The following is a 17,890-nucleotide window of genomic DNA, read 5'->3' on the forward strand; positions in this document are numbered from 1 at the left end:
ATCATCATCCTCTTCCTACCATTATCATCCTCCTCTTCACCATCATCATCACCATCACTTCACCACCATCGTTACACTATCATCACTATCACCACCAACATTATCACCATCATCACCATTACCACCATCACCAACATCATCACCACCATCATCACCATCATCACCACCATCATCACCACCATCATCACCACCATCACCATCACCACCATCACCGCCATCACCACCATCATCACCAACATCATCACCACCATCATCACCATCACCGTCATTACCACCATCATCACCATCCTCTTCATCACCACCGCCATCACCGTTGTCACCATCACCATCATTTGCCATCATCACTATCATCCTCCTCCTCCTCACCATCATCATCCTCTTCCTACCATTATCATCCTCCTCCACACCACCATCATCACCACTATCATCACCATCATCACCATCATCATCACCAACATCACCACCATCACCATCACCACCATCACCATCATCACCACCATCATCACCATCACCGTCATTACCACCATCATCACCATCCTCTTCATCACCACCACCATCACCGTTGTCACCATCACCATCATTTGCCATCATCACTATCATCCTCCTCCTCCTCACCATCATCATCCTCTTCCTACCATTATCATCCTCCTCCACACCATCATCATCACCGTCACCTCACCACCAACATTATCACCATCATCACCATTACCACCATCACCAACATTGTCACCACCATCATCACCATCATCACCACCATCACCACCATCATCACCATCATCAACATCACCACCATCATCACCATCATCACCAACATCATCAGCAACATCATCACCACCATCACCACCATCACCATCACTATCATCACCATCATCATCACCACCATCATCACCATCATCATCACCACCATCATCATCATTGCCATCATCATCAGAATCCTCTTCCTCCTCATCATTCTCCCCCTCCTCCTCCTCCTCCTCACCATCATCATCACTGTCACCTCACCACCATCATTACACTATCATCACCATCACCACTAACATCACCACCATCACCGTCATCATCATCGCCGCTGCTGTCCTCAGCTGAGTGTTGTGCAATGAAGCCGACTGGCAGGGATTGTGATGTAACCTTATCTGCTGGAGTCAGCCATGTAGGCCTGCCCACACTCCCAGTGTCACCTCTGGGCCCTCTGGGCCCTCCTAACTGTCCCTTCCCTAGATACCTCTGAGAGTGCTATCTGGGGAGGTAACGCTGGCACCTCAGAGCCCCTGGCTGTGGCCCAGGCTGACATCCCAAATGCAGAGCCCCCTCACCGTCAGTGGGATTGGCAAACTCCTTGGGCACAGCTGCCCCATCGTCCAGCTCGACAGCCTCTAGGCCCGTGCGGACCCCTTCAATCTGGACCTCATGCTCTCCCGAAGCCGTGTCATCCTCTGACCTGGCACTCTCGCCCGTGCGACGGAATTTCACCACCCTAGAGAACAGAGCAAATCTGGTCATGATGGCTAGAACTTCCCTTCAATGCCCTTGCTGAACAGCTCTTGTGCCCAAGACAGGTGAAAGGCTTTTTCTCATGGTCCGGAGAATCGAATGGATGTGCAGGTAGGGGGTGGCATTTCCATTGAGTTGGACTGGTGGGGGGGGGGTGTGTGTGACAGCTTTAAGAGTTAATGTATCAGGGCTGCCACGTACATTTGTACAGGTTGGGCACTGCACAACTCCAGGGGGACCCTATACACGAGCTAGGCTATGTGAAAGAGGATATCTTTGCTGTAGATGTAAATACTGTTTGGAATCACATGTGTTTCAGAATTTAGACTCCTCGGTCTGTGTCAGGGGTAACAATTTGTGGTCACCTAAGGGGTGACATTATGTCCACAAAAAAGTTCCCCTTACAGTCTTTTTTTTATAGTTAAAGTGGATGCCCAAGTTTTTTAATTGGGAGAAGTACTGTAGAAAGCCAGATTCTTCATGTCTCTTCAAAAAGTAGAGTATCTGGGGCAGCTGGCTGGCTCAGTCAGTGGAGCATGCGACTCTTGATCTTGGGGTTGTGGGCTCGAGCCTCATGTTGGGTGGAGAGATTAGTTAAAAAAAAGAGTGGAGTACTGGTCACCTGGGGCTCATCTTCCTGTAAGGGAGCCATGTGGCTCAATCTGGGTAGTGGGCTCCCCGTGGATGGGACACACACTCCATGGTTGATCACAGTCCCTTCCTGTCCAAGTTACCTCCAGCCTGGAGGGTCTTTTGCCACTTGTACCTGTTCTCTGTTCCTCTTACTTGGCACTTGTCCCTTTTGTCTGGGCTTGTAGGCTTTCGCGTTTGAGACCCACGGACTCCGCTCTGCAATACATTCCTTCAAATGATACTATTTCTTGTTACTCTAGAAAAGCCTTGGTTTCTCCGAGCGGCGATCTCTTCATCTGGGGCTCAGCAGTAAAGTTACCTGTGTCCTTCCATCTCCCTCAGTCCCAAACACAAAACTCCTACCGTCCGCCAGCCCTGTGGTGGGTTTTGGGGTCACGGTGGGGACAGAACAGAGGCGTCCCAGCCACGGGTCACGGGAGAGAGCGATGTTGAATGAGTAATGCCCGTTGCTCTTAGGGCTTTGAAAAAAGAAGTCTGGGAAGTCATGAGCATGAAGGCCTAGAGGGCAAATTTGGGCAATGCTTTAAAAAGCTAAAAAAGGAGGGGCGCCTGGGTGGCTCAGTGGGTTAAGCATCTGACTTCGGCTCGGGTCGCGATCTCATGGTTCACGAGTTTGAGCCCCACATCGGGCTCTGTGCTGACAGCAGAGAGCCCTCTTCAGATCCTCTGTCCCTCCCGCCCTGCCCTCCCCCATTGGTTCTCTCTCTCTCTCTCAAAATAAATAATAAACTTAAAAAAATAAAGAGGTAGAGGGGCGCCTGGGTGCCTCAGTCAGTTGAGTGTCTGACTTCAGCTCAGGTCACGATCTCACGGTTCGTGAGTTCGAGCCCCTTGTCGGGCTCTGTGCTGACAGCTCAGAGCCTGGAGCCTGCTTCGGGTTCTGTGTCTCCCTCTCTCTCTCTCTCTGCCCCTCCCCTGCTCATGCTCCGTCTCTCTCTGTCTCAAAAATAAAGATAAACATTAAAAAAAAATAAAGAGGTAGAAAAGAAGAAATATCTAAGTAAAACATACTGTTACTATTATTATTATTAATTGTTGCATGATCCCCTGTATTTTACCGAGAATAACTGGTGCTCTGGCATAGAAGCAGGGGGAACACGTCCTGCTTACGAAGTTGGAGAAGAGAAAAAGCAGATGAAATCACAGCGAGTTTGCAAATACCTGAAACACCACTCACGGACAAGGCTGGGCTTGCAAAGCTTGAGCCGTGAGGCTCGCCTGGGGCGGACCTAGAGCACAGGGTTTGCAGGCTGGTCTGGTCTGACTGAAGCCTGGAGCTCTCACTCCATCCCGTCTAGCATCACCGCCCCCGGCTGGCAGCCCCGAGCTTACGTTCCGTGCCTCATTCTGGGTGTCGTTTTCCAAGCGCTCGGATCCGCACAACGGTCGAGGTTGGGATCCTCACCAGCCCTTTACTAGACCAGGAAACTGTGGCCCCAGAAGTCACGTGACTCGCTCACAGCCATGGCTAAAGTGACACAGAGCCAAGGTTCAACCCCATTTCTGTCAGATCAAAACCTTGCATTCCCGGCCAAAGACGGGACGCTCTCTCTCCAAACCCTTCTATTGCTCCCTACCTACTCTGACGTTCGTTCCATAAAAAATTTATTTTGAAATATTTAAAACATAGGCAAGCGTATAGGTGACAATGACAGAAATATTTTTGCTCCGCTGTCCAGCTTAAGGACCGAACATTACTGTCAGGTTGCACGACATAAAATTGCCAACGTTTGGCCATAATTCAGTGGAAGCTACCGTGACTCCTTTCTGATTTCCTTCTCCCACATCTTCCTAGGTAACTCTCTTCCTTGATCAGGGGTCTTTACACGCGTCATTAGTTGATTTAATCCTCACAAAACCCTGAATGGCAGTGACTATTATCATCCCCGGCCGATAACAGTCACTCTGAGCCTCAGTTTACCTCCTCTGTAAATTGGGTGTGATAATTGCGTCATGAATCGGATGCCTGAGACACAGAGCCTACGGTGGGATTCTCTTCTTTTTCGGTTGCGGTAAAAGACACATAAAATAAAATTTGCCATCTTAACCACGTGTAAGCGTACAATCGTATGGCATTAAGTCCATTCACATTGTTGTCCCACCATCACCACCGTGAATCTCCAGGACTCTTCCTCTTCCCGGTCTGGAACTCTACCCACTAAACACTAACTCCCTGTTCCCCTCTTCCTCCAGTCCCTGACACCCACCATCCCACATTCTGTCTCTATGAACTGAATTTTTCTACGTGCCTCACGTGAGTGGAATCGTACGGTATTTGTGCTTTTTGTGACCGGCTTCTTTCACTCAGAATCATGTCCTCGGGGTTCATTCGCGTCGTAGCACGTGCCAGAATGCCCTTCCTTTTTTTAGGGTAAATAATATTCCATGGTATGGACATACCACAATTTTTTTTATCCGCCCATCATGGACATTTGGGTTGTTCCACCTTTGGGCTGTTGTGAATAACGCTGCTGGGACCGTGGGTGTGCGTGTATCTGAGTCCCAGCTTTCCCTTCTTTTGGTTCTATACCCAGAAGTGGGATTGCTGGATCATAGGGTAATCTTATGTTTAATTTTCTGAGAAACCTGCATATAGGTTTCCACAGCGGCTGTACCAGTTTATATTTCCGTCATCGATGCACAAATGTTCCAATTTTCTACATCCTTGCCTATACTTAACTATTTCTTTTTTCTTTTCTTTTCTTTTCTTTTCTTTTTTTTAAAATAAAAGCCAGCCAAGGGGCGCCTGGGTGGCGCAGTCGGTTAAGCGTCCGGCTTCAGCCAGGTCACGATCTCGCGGTCCGTGAGTTCGAGCCCCGCGTCGGGCTCTGGGCTGATGGCTCAGAGCCTGGAGCCTGTTTCCGATTCTGTGTCTCCCTCTCTCTCTGCCCCTCTCCCGTTCATGCTCTGTCTCTCTCTGTCCCAAAAATAAATAAACGTTAAAATAAAAGCCAGCCTAATGGGTGTGGAATGGTATCTGGTTGTGGTTTGGATTTGAATTTCCCTAAAATTGAGCACCGATTTGTTGGCCATGTGTATATCTTTGAAAACATGTTCAAGGCTTTTGTCCATTTTTAAATCAGGTGTATTGGGAATATATTCTGGATATCAATGCTTTATCAGATATATGATTCACAGATAGTTTCTCCCTTTACACAGGTGGCCTTTTCAACTCTGTTGATTGTGTCCTTGGATGTACACAAATTTTTAATTGTGATATGGTCCAGCCAATTCCAATGCCATGAATCTTTTTCCTTATATTTTCGTCTAAGAGCTTTTTATAGGATTAGATCTTTGATCCGTTTTGAGTTGATTTTTGTATATGCCATAAGGTGGGGGTCCGGCTTTTATTTTGCATGTGGACATCCAGTTTTCCCAGCACCATTTGTTGAGAGGACCGCCCTTCACCCCATTGAATGATCTCGTCAAAAATCACTTGACCGTTACACATGAGGGTTCATTTCCAAGCTCTCTACTCCATTCCCTTGGTCTACATGTCTTTCCTTAGGTCAGTACCACGTGGTTTTCGTCGCTGTCGCTTTGCAGTGAGGTTTGAAATCAGGAAGTGTGAGACCTCCAATTCTGTTCTTCGTTTTCAAAATTGTTCTGGGGCGCCTGGGTGGCGCAGTCGGTTAAGCGTCCGACTTCAGCCAGGTCACGATCTCGCGGTCCGGGAGTTCGAGCCCCGCGTCAGGCTCTGGGCTGATGGCTCAGAGCCTGGAGCCTGTTTCCGATTCTGTGTCTCCCTCTCTCTCTGCCCCTCCCCCGTTCATGCTCCGTCTCTCTCTGTCCCAAAAATAAATAAACGTTGAAAAAAAAATTAAAAAAAAAAAATTGTTTTGGCCGTTCCGGGTTCCATGGGATTCCGGATGAATTTCATGATGAATTCTTCGATCGCTGCAAAAATGAGCTGGGGATTCTTGCGCGAGGATCTGTTAAGGAAGTACTTCCACTGGGGAGTGAGGGAGGCAGGACAAGGCGGGGATGTGGTTTTTGCTGAAATCTGATCCATTGGGGAGCTCCGGAGTGGGAATTATGCCACCAGGATGGTCCCACCCAGAGGTCTGGGGGCTGGGCTCGCGTCAGTCATTGGCACGTCACCGCAGGGGCGGAGGGCATAGCCTCCTAGGTGTCCCCAGGTGAGGCGGCTCCACTCAGCTGAGGGCACTCTTCAGAGCGGACCGCAGATGGGAGCTATAAGCAGCCAAACCTAATGGCACCTGGGAGATTCACCAGCCTGGTAGAGGGGATCTGGGACCGGCACCAATGGTATCTGCTACAAATAAGCCCCTCCAGAGTTATTATGCAAACAAATTTAAAGCACTGTGCGCACCTCGAATTCCCCTCCCTCAAGCTTCTTAGATACTAGTTCTCAAACCACAGGGCTGTTTTTACTGAGCACTTGCTATGTGCTAAGAGCTATGCTATAAGCCTTTTACATTCTCGCCTGTTACCCTGACAATTAGCCTATGAATTAGGTACCGCTATTATCCCCACGTCACGGATGAGGAAACCGATGCCCAGAGAGGTTAAGGCACTCATCCAAAGTCACACAGCTTGAAGGAGCTGAGGCCTCAGCCGGGTTGGCTTTGGTATTAGAGCCCTAGGTCCTAATCACTGGGCATCAGTTTCTCTCCCCCGAGAGAAGGCGTCTGGGGAAGGAAGGTGATGCCTGAACTGAGCTGGCCTACATGTAGGAGACTTGCCAGGCGGTGGGAAACGATGTGTTCTAGAGCGGGAATCAGAAGGCACAGCTCTATTCCAGCCTGGCCGACCGCTTCTCAGGTCATCACACTGCTGCAGGGCGTTTTAGCTGAATGGAGTCTCTGAACCCTTACAGGGCGGGTCACAACCCTGATGGCCGGGGCCCCACGGGCCAGAGGGTCTGATTCAGAAGGTCTCGGCTGGGAACTGAGATTTTGCATTTCTGACACGTTCCCAGGTGGTGCTGCCGTTGCTGATGTGCGGACTGATTTCGTGCCACGGAATCAGACAAACGATTCTGCTGCGCGCCTGCCCCGTACCGATCATGAAGCAGTCGTGCCGAGGATCGGAGCCCCTACTCTGTCGGCGGAGGTGGGTGTCTGCAGCCCCTCTACCTCGTCTGAGAGGCCCAGGACCCCTGTGATACAGGACAGATAGATGCCCCTGCCTGGAGCCGGGAGGTAGGTGTCCCCTGGGAGCAAAGGCCTGGGGCCCGGAAATCTGGTTAGAAGCTGGGGTCTGGGGCTTTGCTTAAGCAGCAAGAACACTGTTTTCTTCTGACCAGGCATTTCTTTGGGGGTAGCATTGGGGGGCATGCTGAGGGAGACCACGGGATTGTTCTCAGGCCAGTGGCGTGCCCATAGACTGAATCTCAGCTAAAACCCCCCAGGCCATAAGGATGTGTAGCATGTGACGATATCCAGGGTGTATATGCGACCAAGTTCAACCTGCCGATGGTGAAATAACAGGCTCCAAAATGTTCTGAACGTTGAACAGTCAATCTGCTCTTAGGGCTGGTTTGAATGGTCGATAGCCCACCGCTGCGTAAGAGTCCTCAAATCACCAATACCTGCCACAACTCAGATGGACGTTGAAACGTGAAGCTGGGCGAAGGAAGCCAGATGCAAAAGGCTGCATGTTGCATGATTCTATTTACGTGAAGTATCCAGAATGGACCAGCGCATGGAGACAGAAGGTGGATTAGCGGTCACCGGGGTCTGGGAGTGGTGGGGGAAGGGGGGTGGCTGCCTGATGGTACCGGGTTTCCTTTTGAGACGGTGGAAATTCCCTGGAACCAGATAGAGGTGACTGTGGCATGCCAGTGTGAATATACGCCAAGTTCACTGCCGCATGAGTCATGAGAGCCCAAAAAGGTGGGAGCGACCCAAGTGTCTCTCAGCTGATGAATGGATAAACAAAACGGAGTCCTAGCCACACAATGGAATACTATTCAGTCTTATAAAGGAGTGAAGCGTCGATAAATGCTACAACACGGACGAACCTTGAAAACATCATGCTAAGTGAAACATACCGGTCGCAAAAGGACAAATATTGTATGATTCGACTTTCGAGATGCTTGGAGAACTCAATTTCACAGAGACAAAGGAGAATAGCAATCGCCAGGGGTGGTGGGGGCGGGGCTGGGAAGGAATGGAAGGCTCGTGTTTAAGGGGGTCACAGTTGCATTTTGAGAAGACGAAATAGTCCCGGAGACGGAGGACGGTGTGGTTGCCCAACAAGGCGAGTGTATGTACACTTACAAATAATTAAAACGATAAATTTTGTTTGTGTATTTCACCATCAAAAAAACCCAACCCCCTTGGGGCGCCCGGGTGGTGCAGTCGGTTAAGCGTCCGACTTCAGCCAGGTCACGATCTCGCGGTCTGTGAGTTCGAGCCCCGCGTCGGGCTCTGGGCTGATGGCTCAGAGCCTGGAGCCTGTTTCCGATTCTGTGTCTCCCTCTCTCTCTGCCCCTCCCCCGTTCGTGCTCTGTCTCTCTCTGTCCCAAAAATAAATAAACGTTGAAAAAAAAAATAAAAAAAAAAAAACCAACCCCCTCAATCTTTAATACCGCCATCGATGTTACTGGAATCCATTTGTTCATTTATTCAACAAATATTTATTGAGCACCTGCCTCGTAGCGAGTCCAAAAGTACTGGGGTTTCAAGGGTGAGCCAAGCACACTGAGGTTCCTTCCTGCTGGGCTCATGGTCTGCTGCTGGGGAGGGAGGCGGGCATTGAAAAAGGTGTGTGTGCCCACATGTAGCTGTCTTGCACATTGTGAGAAATGCTACAGGTAAGTGCCGTGAGGGGCGGCTGGGTGGCTCTGTAGGTTAACTGTTGGACTCTTGACGTTGGCTCAGGTCATGAACTCACAGTATGTGAGTTCGAGCCCCGTGTCGGGCTCCATGCTGACAGCTCGGAGCCTGCTTAGGATTCTCTCTCTCCCTCTCTCTCTCTGCCTCTCCCCTGCTTGTGCTCTCTCTCTGTCTCTTTCTCAAAATAAATAAATAAACTTTTTTTAATGCCTTGGGGGCACCTGGGAGGCTTAATCGGTTAAGTGTCTGACTTCAGCTCAGGTCATGATCTTGCCGTTTGTGGGTTCAAGACCCGCATCGGGCTGTGCTGAGAGCTCACAGCCTGGAGCCTGCTTTAGATTCTATGTCTCCCTCTCTCTCTGCCCCTCGTCCTCTCACACTCTGTCTCTCTAACAAAAATAAATAAACTTTAAAAAAAAAAAGCTTTGAAAGGCTAGCTAGGGGCATGTGCGGGGGTAACATTTCAACTCTGCAACCCTCTGAGTAAATGGGAAGGAATTTCAAATAAGTGGGACTTCCTGTCCCTAAGAAGCAACCCCCACATCAGAAACATCAACAGTCCCCTAGGTATTCATGGGAGATAGAAATACAGAGAAGTATTAGAAAAGGGAAGGAAATGGACATTTAAAACAATTAAAAAAAATTTTTTTTTTAACGTTTTTATTTATTTTTGAGACAGAGAGAGACAGAGCATGAACGGGGGAGGGTCAGAGAGAGAGGGAGACACAGAATCGGAAGCAGGCTCCAGGCTCTGAGCCATCAGCCCAGAGCCTGACGCGGGGCTCGAACTCACGGACCGCGAGATCGTGACCTGGCTGAAGTCGGACGCTTAACCGACTGCGCCACCCAGGCGCCCCTAAAACAATTTTTTTTAATGTTTATTTCTTTTTGAGAGACAGAGGGTGAGCGGGGGAGGGGCAGAGAGAGAGGGAGGCACAGAATCCAAAGCAGGCTCCAGGCAATGAGCTGTCAGCACAGAGTGCGACCCGAACCAGGGCTCGGACTCGGAGACCGTGAGATCATGACCTGAGCTGAAGGCGGACGCTCAACCGACTGAGCCACCCAGGCGCCCCGAGAAGGAAATGGACATTTACATGCGTCATCACCTCATTTTCAGGGATGAAGGGAAGATGAATGGATCACCCTTGACTCCAAGGTAACATCGCAGAGGGAATGACCACGAAGCCCGACAGTCTCCTCGGGATCCTGCTTGTATCGTATCCTCTCCTCAAGGACCATCCAAGGGCTCCACACTTCTTTCTGTGACTAAAGGGACCACTGCAACTCTGGGGAAGGTACTCTGTGATAGCTTTCAAAACGTTCAGTGCTCTGCGCTCCCACACAGAATTATGCTGCTGGCAGTTCGTTGCAGGGACAGACGTGAGAAGGCAACGGCTTACGATACAAACAACGGCTGATAAGGGTTGTTAGCCTGCCGGGTGTCAGGTGCCATGCCTGTGCTCTGCATTGATTACCTTATGTAGTTTTCACCGTCACTAACCCCATTTCACAGATGAGGACAGCGAAGGCCAGAGGGGCCAGGAGCTGCACGAAGGTCACCCAGCAGGTGTCTAAGGCAGACTTTGGCAAAGCCGTCTGACTTCAGAGTCCCCGCTCCCAGCCGCTCTGCTATATTCTGTTCTGGTGCTGGCCGGCTGTGTGCCGTAATCATCGGGAGGGGAGTAATTACACAGATTATGGCGCATCCACTTAAGAGAATGTTTAAAAAATTCTGTTTGTTGATCCCTATCATAATCTCTCAACCATCCAAGGGTCCATCAGCGGACGAACAGATCAACAGAGCGTGGTCTGGACATACAGTGGAATATTATTCAGCCCTTAAAAAAGAGGAAATTCTGACACGCTACAACATGGATGAACTTTGAAGATATTATGCTGAATGAAATAAGTCTGGCGCGAGAAGACAAATATTGTATGAGTGTGCCTATACGAGGGGGCCTAGAATAGTCAAATTCACAGGGACAGAAGGTAGGATAGCAGTTGCCAGGGGCTGGGGGGAAGGGGGATTTGGTGTTTAATGGGGACAGAGTTTCCGCTGGGGAAGATGAAAAAGTTCTGGAAACGATGGTAGTGTTGGTTGCATAACAGCGTGAAGGTACTTAAGGCCGCTAACCATATGCTTAAAATTGTCCAAATGGTAAATTTTATCTTACGTATATTTTGCCATAATAAACACACACACACACACACACACACACACACACACACACACACACACACAAGTTGATCTCTAAGAGCCAACAGGAAAAGATTGTCAGGGTTCGTTATTAAACATGCTAGAATGTGGTTACGTGATCTAGGTTCTTTGCTACTAAGATTTAAGTGTGGTCTTGAACCAGGGGCCCAGCATCCCCTAGAGGCTTGTTAGAAATTCAGAGTCTCAGGCCCTGACCCAGAGCTACTGAATCAGCATCTATCTGCATTTTAGCCAGGTCCCCAGATAATTTGTGTGCACCTTTGTTGGACAAATGATGCTGTAGAGTATTCTTCCACCGTCCTGGGCGTTCTGGAAGGATACATAAGAAATCACAGGCTGGTTTCTTCTGGGAAGAAGGACTGCACGGAAATGGGGACTTTCTGGATGGGAAGGACATTTTTCTACTTTTCATTTTGGACCTTTCTAACGTTTGCAATTTTAAACCTGCACATCTATTGCTTTTGTAATATAAGTAACAACAGCAACTCTTTCCAGAGCTCTTGTTCATAACGTGGCACCTGCTAAGCACGGTGCAGACACTTTCATCTGTGGAATGGGAATGATAAGGAGCTTGCAGGACCGCTATAGAGGTTAACTGAGCTTGACGAAGGAATGGGAAAATCACGGGCATTGAGTAAATGCCACCTTCCCTCCACCTGGTCCCGCTCGGATCGCCTTTCTGCCTGAGCTCAGAGGACACTGACCCTTGTGAAATATGACCTTGAGAAAGTGACTTAGCTCCCCGCAGGTTTAAACCAGGATCTGCTCACATTCCCACTCCGGCAAACCCCAAGAAGCCAGCGCATCTTTCTTTATGAAAACTTGTTTAAAGACAGACATAAAGAGAGACCTTTGACACTAAATGACTCTCAGAAAACCAGACTACATTTCTACTCAGTCGGGTTCCTGAAAGTATTTATCAACTCTCTGAGTCAAGACTTCCCAAGGGGGGAAAATGTGATAGGAAAGATAAAGAAAATCGCAATGACATATGTTAAATGTATGAGGGCTTGGAAACAGGTTGGCTTACAAAATTTCTTGGCATTTGTTGTGTATATACAGCATGTAATTTACCAAAATAGCAGGGAACATTTATTTCACATAATTTTGCTATTTAAAGAAGAGAAGAGCTTGAGGAAATGGCTGTCAAAAATCTTATTTGTACCATCATGTAATTCACTCCAGTTCCTTAAATTAGGGTCTGAGCCTTGGTTAGGGTATTTCAGATACGGAAGTTTTTTCTCTTTTCATCTGAGCTTCTGGGCTTTTATCCCCTGAGTTAGCGAATCTACCAGACTGAAAGGGAAGCTTACACCTCACTGTGATTTTCACAGGGTGGCAGATAGTGTCCCGTCATGAAGAGACATGCAGTGTCCTAGGGAAGAAGGGAGCCCAACTCTGGCAAGCAGACTGACCTGTGTTTGGATTCCTTGTCCATGCCACTTAGTTGCTGTGTGACCCTAGGGAGGTTACTTGACCTCTCTGAGTCTTGGTTGCCTCCCTGATTGGATGGAGATGGTAATTCCCACCTCACAGGGTTGCCAAGGAGATGAAAGGAGTCAATATAGACAAGAGTGTCTTGCACAGCCCGGCACAATCATTCGGTAATTTCGGTGTTTACTGAGTGCTGACGGTGTGCTGGGTGCTGGGATGCCAAAGGCACCAAATAGATGTGGTCCCTGCCCTCATGCTCTAGTTGGTGGGTGGGTGCTCTAGTTGGGGAGATGGTAAGCGAAGAAATTATAATACATTTGCCAATGAATGGATCTTGAGAAGGAAAGGAAAGGAGTGGGAAGGTAAAGAACTGGCAGAAGGAAGAGTCAGAGTAGACCTCCCTAAGGAGGCTGAGATCAAGAGGGCAAGGAGAGTTGGGCACAGTTGGAGAGAGGGCAGGGAGAATGGCTGGTGCAAAGGCCCAGAGGCACGGCCAAGGCATGGAGGTCAGAGAGACAGGCTGGGTCATGCAAAGCGTTGGACACCACAGTGAGGACTTTCCACATTATCCCAAGACCCAGGGGATGCCATTGAAAGGTTTCAAGCAGGCAAGAGAGAGTGGAAGATGATGAGAGTTGAGTTTTGAGAAGATCACTCAGGCACATCTTTCCACAAGAGGAAGACCAGATTGTGGAGGGTGGTTTAAAATACAGGTTATAATATTATTGAGGGAGAGCAAGACCGACGGACCAGGAGACAACTGTTGGTAAAGAATACACTCTGTTCTACTCCCAAATCACCAGAGGAGCCTGCCACACCTCAGGCGCCATATGGGGACGCACCTGAGTTGGTAAAAAGGCAGGGAGGGTGAGGGGGAAAGGTGGGCAAGAGCCCTTATCCTGGTTTCCACAGGAAGGAGTAGACGAGGCCGGGTAAGCGGGCTGAGGTTTGAGTAATTTCAGTGTGGATAATCTCAGCAGGTTCTGGGGCACAGGGGCTGCCTGGTACTTGGCCTTGGGGTGATTAGGACAGGTGGATAGTGGCTCTGGGTTGGTTACCTTGTGTACTGGCAGATGAATCATGACTAGTTAATTCCGGAAGGGACAATCCCTCCAGGATCAGCAAGGCCCCAAGATGCCAAAACACTAGACTATAGAAAATAAGAGGCATGTTTAACACAGAAAGATGGCAAGGAAGGAAGCAGGGAGACCAGGGAGGTGGCTGTCCAGTTGGCTGTGTGAGAGGTGATGGTGGCTTGGATTAGGGGGACTAAACCGGGGAAGGGGGTGGGGGTGAAGCTTTTGTTATTTCTCCTCCCTACCCACCCCCCACCGATGAGTAGAGGAAGACCCCTTCCCTGAGAGACCCGTCTACAAGGCATAACAAATGCCCACCCACTTCTTTGGGGAACTCAGTCGGTCAGCGCTGAGGACCAGCATCCCTCGGTTTTGTCCCACGTGCTCAGCGGCGTGGCGTTGGGGCTTCTTAGGAATCTGAGACCTATTGGCCAATGGGATTCGATACCGTGGGCCCAGTGCAATGGAGATTGCCGAGGTTATTTAAAAACGGACTCGCTTTTTGTTTCCCTTCGAGATAAGACCTGGGCACTCCCTGAGCCGTGCGATTTGGGAAGCGTCTTCTCAGGAGCCGGACCTCTGTCTTCAAATATTTCAAATTTAGGCACGTGAAAGATGGTACTTGTTCAACTCGGACCCTGAGACCAGAGCTTGAGCTTCTGGGGATAGAGGAGAGGGAAGCAGATTTCAGCACAGCATGGGGAGCCTTCTTAGGCCAAGAAGTCCAGAGACGAAAAAGGCTGCTTTCGAAGGCAGTGGGCCTCTCCTTTATGAGAGACGGTCTAGGAGAGGTGGGGGGGTATCCACGAGTGGACCTAAGGGTAATGATATTTAACACGCAGCATTTCAGCACACCTAAATGCTATATATACTTACAATCTTCTATAACCTCTTCAACAACCCTGGGAAGGAGGTGTTATTAATATGCCCAGTTTATAGACAAGTAAATAGAAGCTCGGGGACATCACATCAATTGGCTCAGGATCCCTAGAGAGAATATAGTGTACTACAGTCCCTGGCCGGAGAAGTTCCACAGCCCACAGTCTTAACCAATTAGCCGATGCTTCTCTGCGGCCAAGAACACCCCTAGGGAGCTGATTAAAATGCCAATTCCTGGGCCATTCTCCTGATTTAAGGCTTGTGCATCTCTGCAGGGTAGAGCCCAGGGATCTGAATTTTAATAACCCACCGAGGGTGGCCACAGATGTTTGAAAGCCACCGCTTGATGCCCTCCTGCCCTGGGTTGGGGCGATAAGGTATGAGGGGTTGGATGCAATGGCCTTTAAGATCCCTTCCATTCCAGAATCTCTGGACGTCCATAATTAGAAGAAAGCTTAGTTCTCTGGGGATTTTAGTTCTCTGTATTTTCCTACCACCTCCATCGACCTGAATAGCATTGACTTTGTTCCCTGGGTAGTGGACCACTAGCTTATATTCTGGACAAAAGGCAACAATCACAAATAAACAACAGTTAGCATTTATTTAGCCCTTACTCTGTGCAGGTAGCTCTACTAAGCGCTTGAAACTGGGGTCTGGAGAAGAAAAGATGGCCTTCCAGTTTAGCAGGAAAGTCAGGATTTGAATCCAGGTCTGCTTGAGTAGAGAGCCCCCACACTTGCTCATTCTGTGCCATGGCCTCAGTGGAGGGGGGACAGGGAGCAGAGAGCTGTGCTACACCTTTCCAAGTGGTTTGTCTTTGTAACTGACTCATGCATTCACTCAGCAAGCATGCTGTAAGGACCTTCTGTGTGTCAGACGGAGCTCTTGTCCTTATGGACCTCATAGTTTTTTTTACCAACAGTATACTGAGGGTGGAAGAAGGTGCATGAAGAGCACGTACTAGGGTCCTGACAGGACTAAGGTCAGAGAAAATGAGGTTGGAAGAGAGACCCAAAGATGCTGTAGGAATAGAGACACTGAATAATTTATTACCTAAACTAAAACACTTTAGAGCAGTGGTTCTCATTGGGGCACAATTTTTTTTTTTTAATTTTTTTTTTTTATTTTTTTAATTTTTTTTTCAACGTTTATTTATTTTTGGGACAGAGAGAGACAGAGCATGAACGGGGGAGGGGCAGAGAGAGAGGGAGACACAGAATCGGAAACAGGCTCCAGGCTCTGAGCCATCAGCCCAGAGCCCGACGCGGGGCTCGAACTCACGGACCGCGAGATCGTGACCTGGCTGAAGTCGGACGCTTAACCGACTGCGCCACCCAGGCGTCATTGGGGCACAATTTAGTCTCTTAGGGGACATTGGCAATGTCTGGAGACATTTTTGATTGTCACAACTTGGGGGGACAGGTTGTGACATCTAGTGGGTAGAGGCCAGGGATGCTGCTAAACATCCTATAATGCATAGCCACGCCCCCCCCCCACAAGGTACCATCTGGTCTGAAATGTGAATAATGTCAAAGTTGAGAAACCACGTACTACAGAGTGAAAGAGATATAATTAATAATTATCACAGAATAATTTCCATAACCCAGGATGGTACCAGGCACCCATCTAGGGAGCTTAGAATCTTAAAGCTGAGAATGCCTCTCAAGGTGGCCCGGGGAACCCCTTAGGTCTCAGGAAACTAAATACGCTGCCTAAGATCACACAGTGATTCACAGTCAGATCTGCATAATTCTTTAAGACAGACGGAGAAGAGATTCACAGGGGCTGTAGTACCACTCTCCGGGCCAGCAGACCCCGCGACAATCCTCCCTAAAACCTAAGATCACCCAAGCAATGGCCTTTTTGCAAGGGGACATTTTGCATGGTCCCCTTTGCAAGGGGGCATTCTTTCTTTGGCCTCCAGATTGTTCCCCTTTAAGTCACTAAAACACATATCCCCTAGAGGTAAGGTCGGCTGGCATGTGTTTGAAATGGTGGGGTGTGAGCAGCTTTGAACTTGAGGTTTTAAAAGGTTTCGGTGGGTTGACCTTGAGGATCCCTAGGCTATTAAAACAACTCTCTACTTTTTGCCTGAAGTGAGTAGATAATGAACTCCCGTCTCTCCTCCTTGGCCAGGAATCTCCCCCTTTGGGGAGCATTTTCTTCGTGTTCTGAGAAAGGAGACCATGGCTTCCAGGTGATGTTGGAGGATAAGGGAAACAAATCTAGAGTGAAGGAAGACCGATAACGCCAGCACCATTCGCTGAGCCCTAACTCGGAGCCAGGCACTGAGCTAAGAGCTTCCCAGAGATGACTGTTCTGATTCTCACTCACAACAGCCTTGCCCTGCAGATACGGCCATTATCCTGACTTGATGGAGGAACACCCAGCGTTTGGGAGATGAAGTCACTGGCCCGAGGCCACCCAGGTGTTTGAACCCACATCTGCCCACCTCACAGCCCACACTTTTACCCCTGCTGTTGCCGAAGCTCAGGAGAAGTCCGTGGAAGATTCACTGAGGTAATGCACTTGAGTTTAATCTTGAAGATAAAGTTGGTAAGAAAGGAGAGAGGAAGAAAGTGAACCGGGCAGACACAGTCTGAAGTTCCAACTCCTTGTCACACACTACGGGGCCCCGTATGGCCCGGTCCCTGCCATCCTCTGCAGTCTCCCTCAAGCCGCCAGTTTATTATGTTCCCCCCACTGGCTTGATTTTGAGACACAACACTTTTTTCCACTCTGGAGCTTTTGCTTCCGCAGTTCCCTTTGTCCAAAATACCCACTCTTCTCCTTAGATGATCCCTGGGGGCTCACCTGCAATGTCACATTCTCAAGGAATCCTTCACTGGTCCTGCCTCTCCCCCCATCTAGAACTAGTCTCATCGCACCCTGCACTTGTCCTGAAGACAATTCTCATAACTGGGAGCACCCGGGTGGCTCAGTCAATTAAGCGTCAGACTTCGACTCACGTCACGAACTCATGGTTTGTGAGTTCAAGCCCCGTGTTTGTGCTGACAGCTCAGAGCCTGGAGCCTGCTTTGGATTCTGTGTCTCCCTCTCTCTCTGCCCCTCCCTTGCTCACGCTCTCTGTTTCTCAAAAATAAAATCAACATTAAAAAATTAAAAAAAAAAGACAATTCTCATAATTACTGTGCAAGATGTGTTCAAGGTCTGCCTCTCCTAGCACTAGACCAGTGTTGTCCAATATGGTAGCTACTAGCCAGATGTAGCTATTTTTTTTTTAATTTATTTATTTTGAGGTGGGGGGAGGCAGAAAGAGAGCGAGAGAGAGAATCCCAAGCAGGCTCTGTGCTGTTGATCATGCAGCTTGACAA

General features: G+C 49.0%; 1 protein-coding gene and 1 long non-coding RNA gene across 3 annotated transcripts in view; one reads left to right on the forward strand and one right to left on the reverse strand.

Moving 5' to 3' along the window:
• LOC123587446 (SV2 related protein) overlaps nt 1-17,890 on the reverse strand; it is a 78,954-nt gene that overhangs the window by 57,719 nt on the left and 3,345 nt on the right. Inside the window, exon 2 of the mRNA XM_045457209.1 lies at nt 1,314-1,474. Coding sequence (XP_045313165.1) covers nt 1,314-1,474 — 161 coding nt within the window. The remainder of the gene's footprint in view (nt 1-1,313; nt 1,475-17,890) is intronic.
• LOC123587447 lies at nt 1,452-17,574 on the forward strand. 2 transcript variants are annotated; one of them, XR_006707319.1, is made up of 5 exons: nt 1,452-1,556; nt 7,088-7,221; nt 10,066-10,243; nt 16,908-17,075; nt 17,427-17,574. It is a non-coding gene; the product is annotated as an uncharacterized LOC123587447 (long non-coding RNA). The 2 variants fall into 2 exon arrangements; XR_006707318.1 differs by having other exon boundaries at nt 1,469-1,602.

This window comes from Leopardus geoffroyi, chromosome D3, assembly GCF_018350155.1.
Source record: "Leopardus geoffroyi isolate Oge1 chromosome D3, O.geoffroyi_Oge1_pat1.0, whole genome shotgun sequence".
Taxonomy (NCBI): Eukaryota; Metazoa; Chordata; class Mammalia; order Carnivora; family Felidae; genus Leopardus; species Leopardus geoffroyi.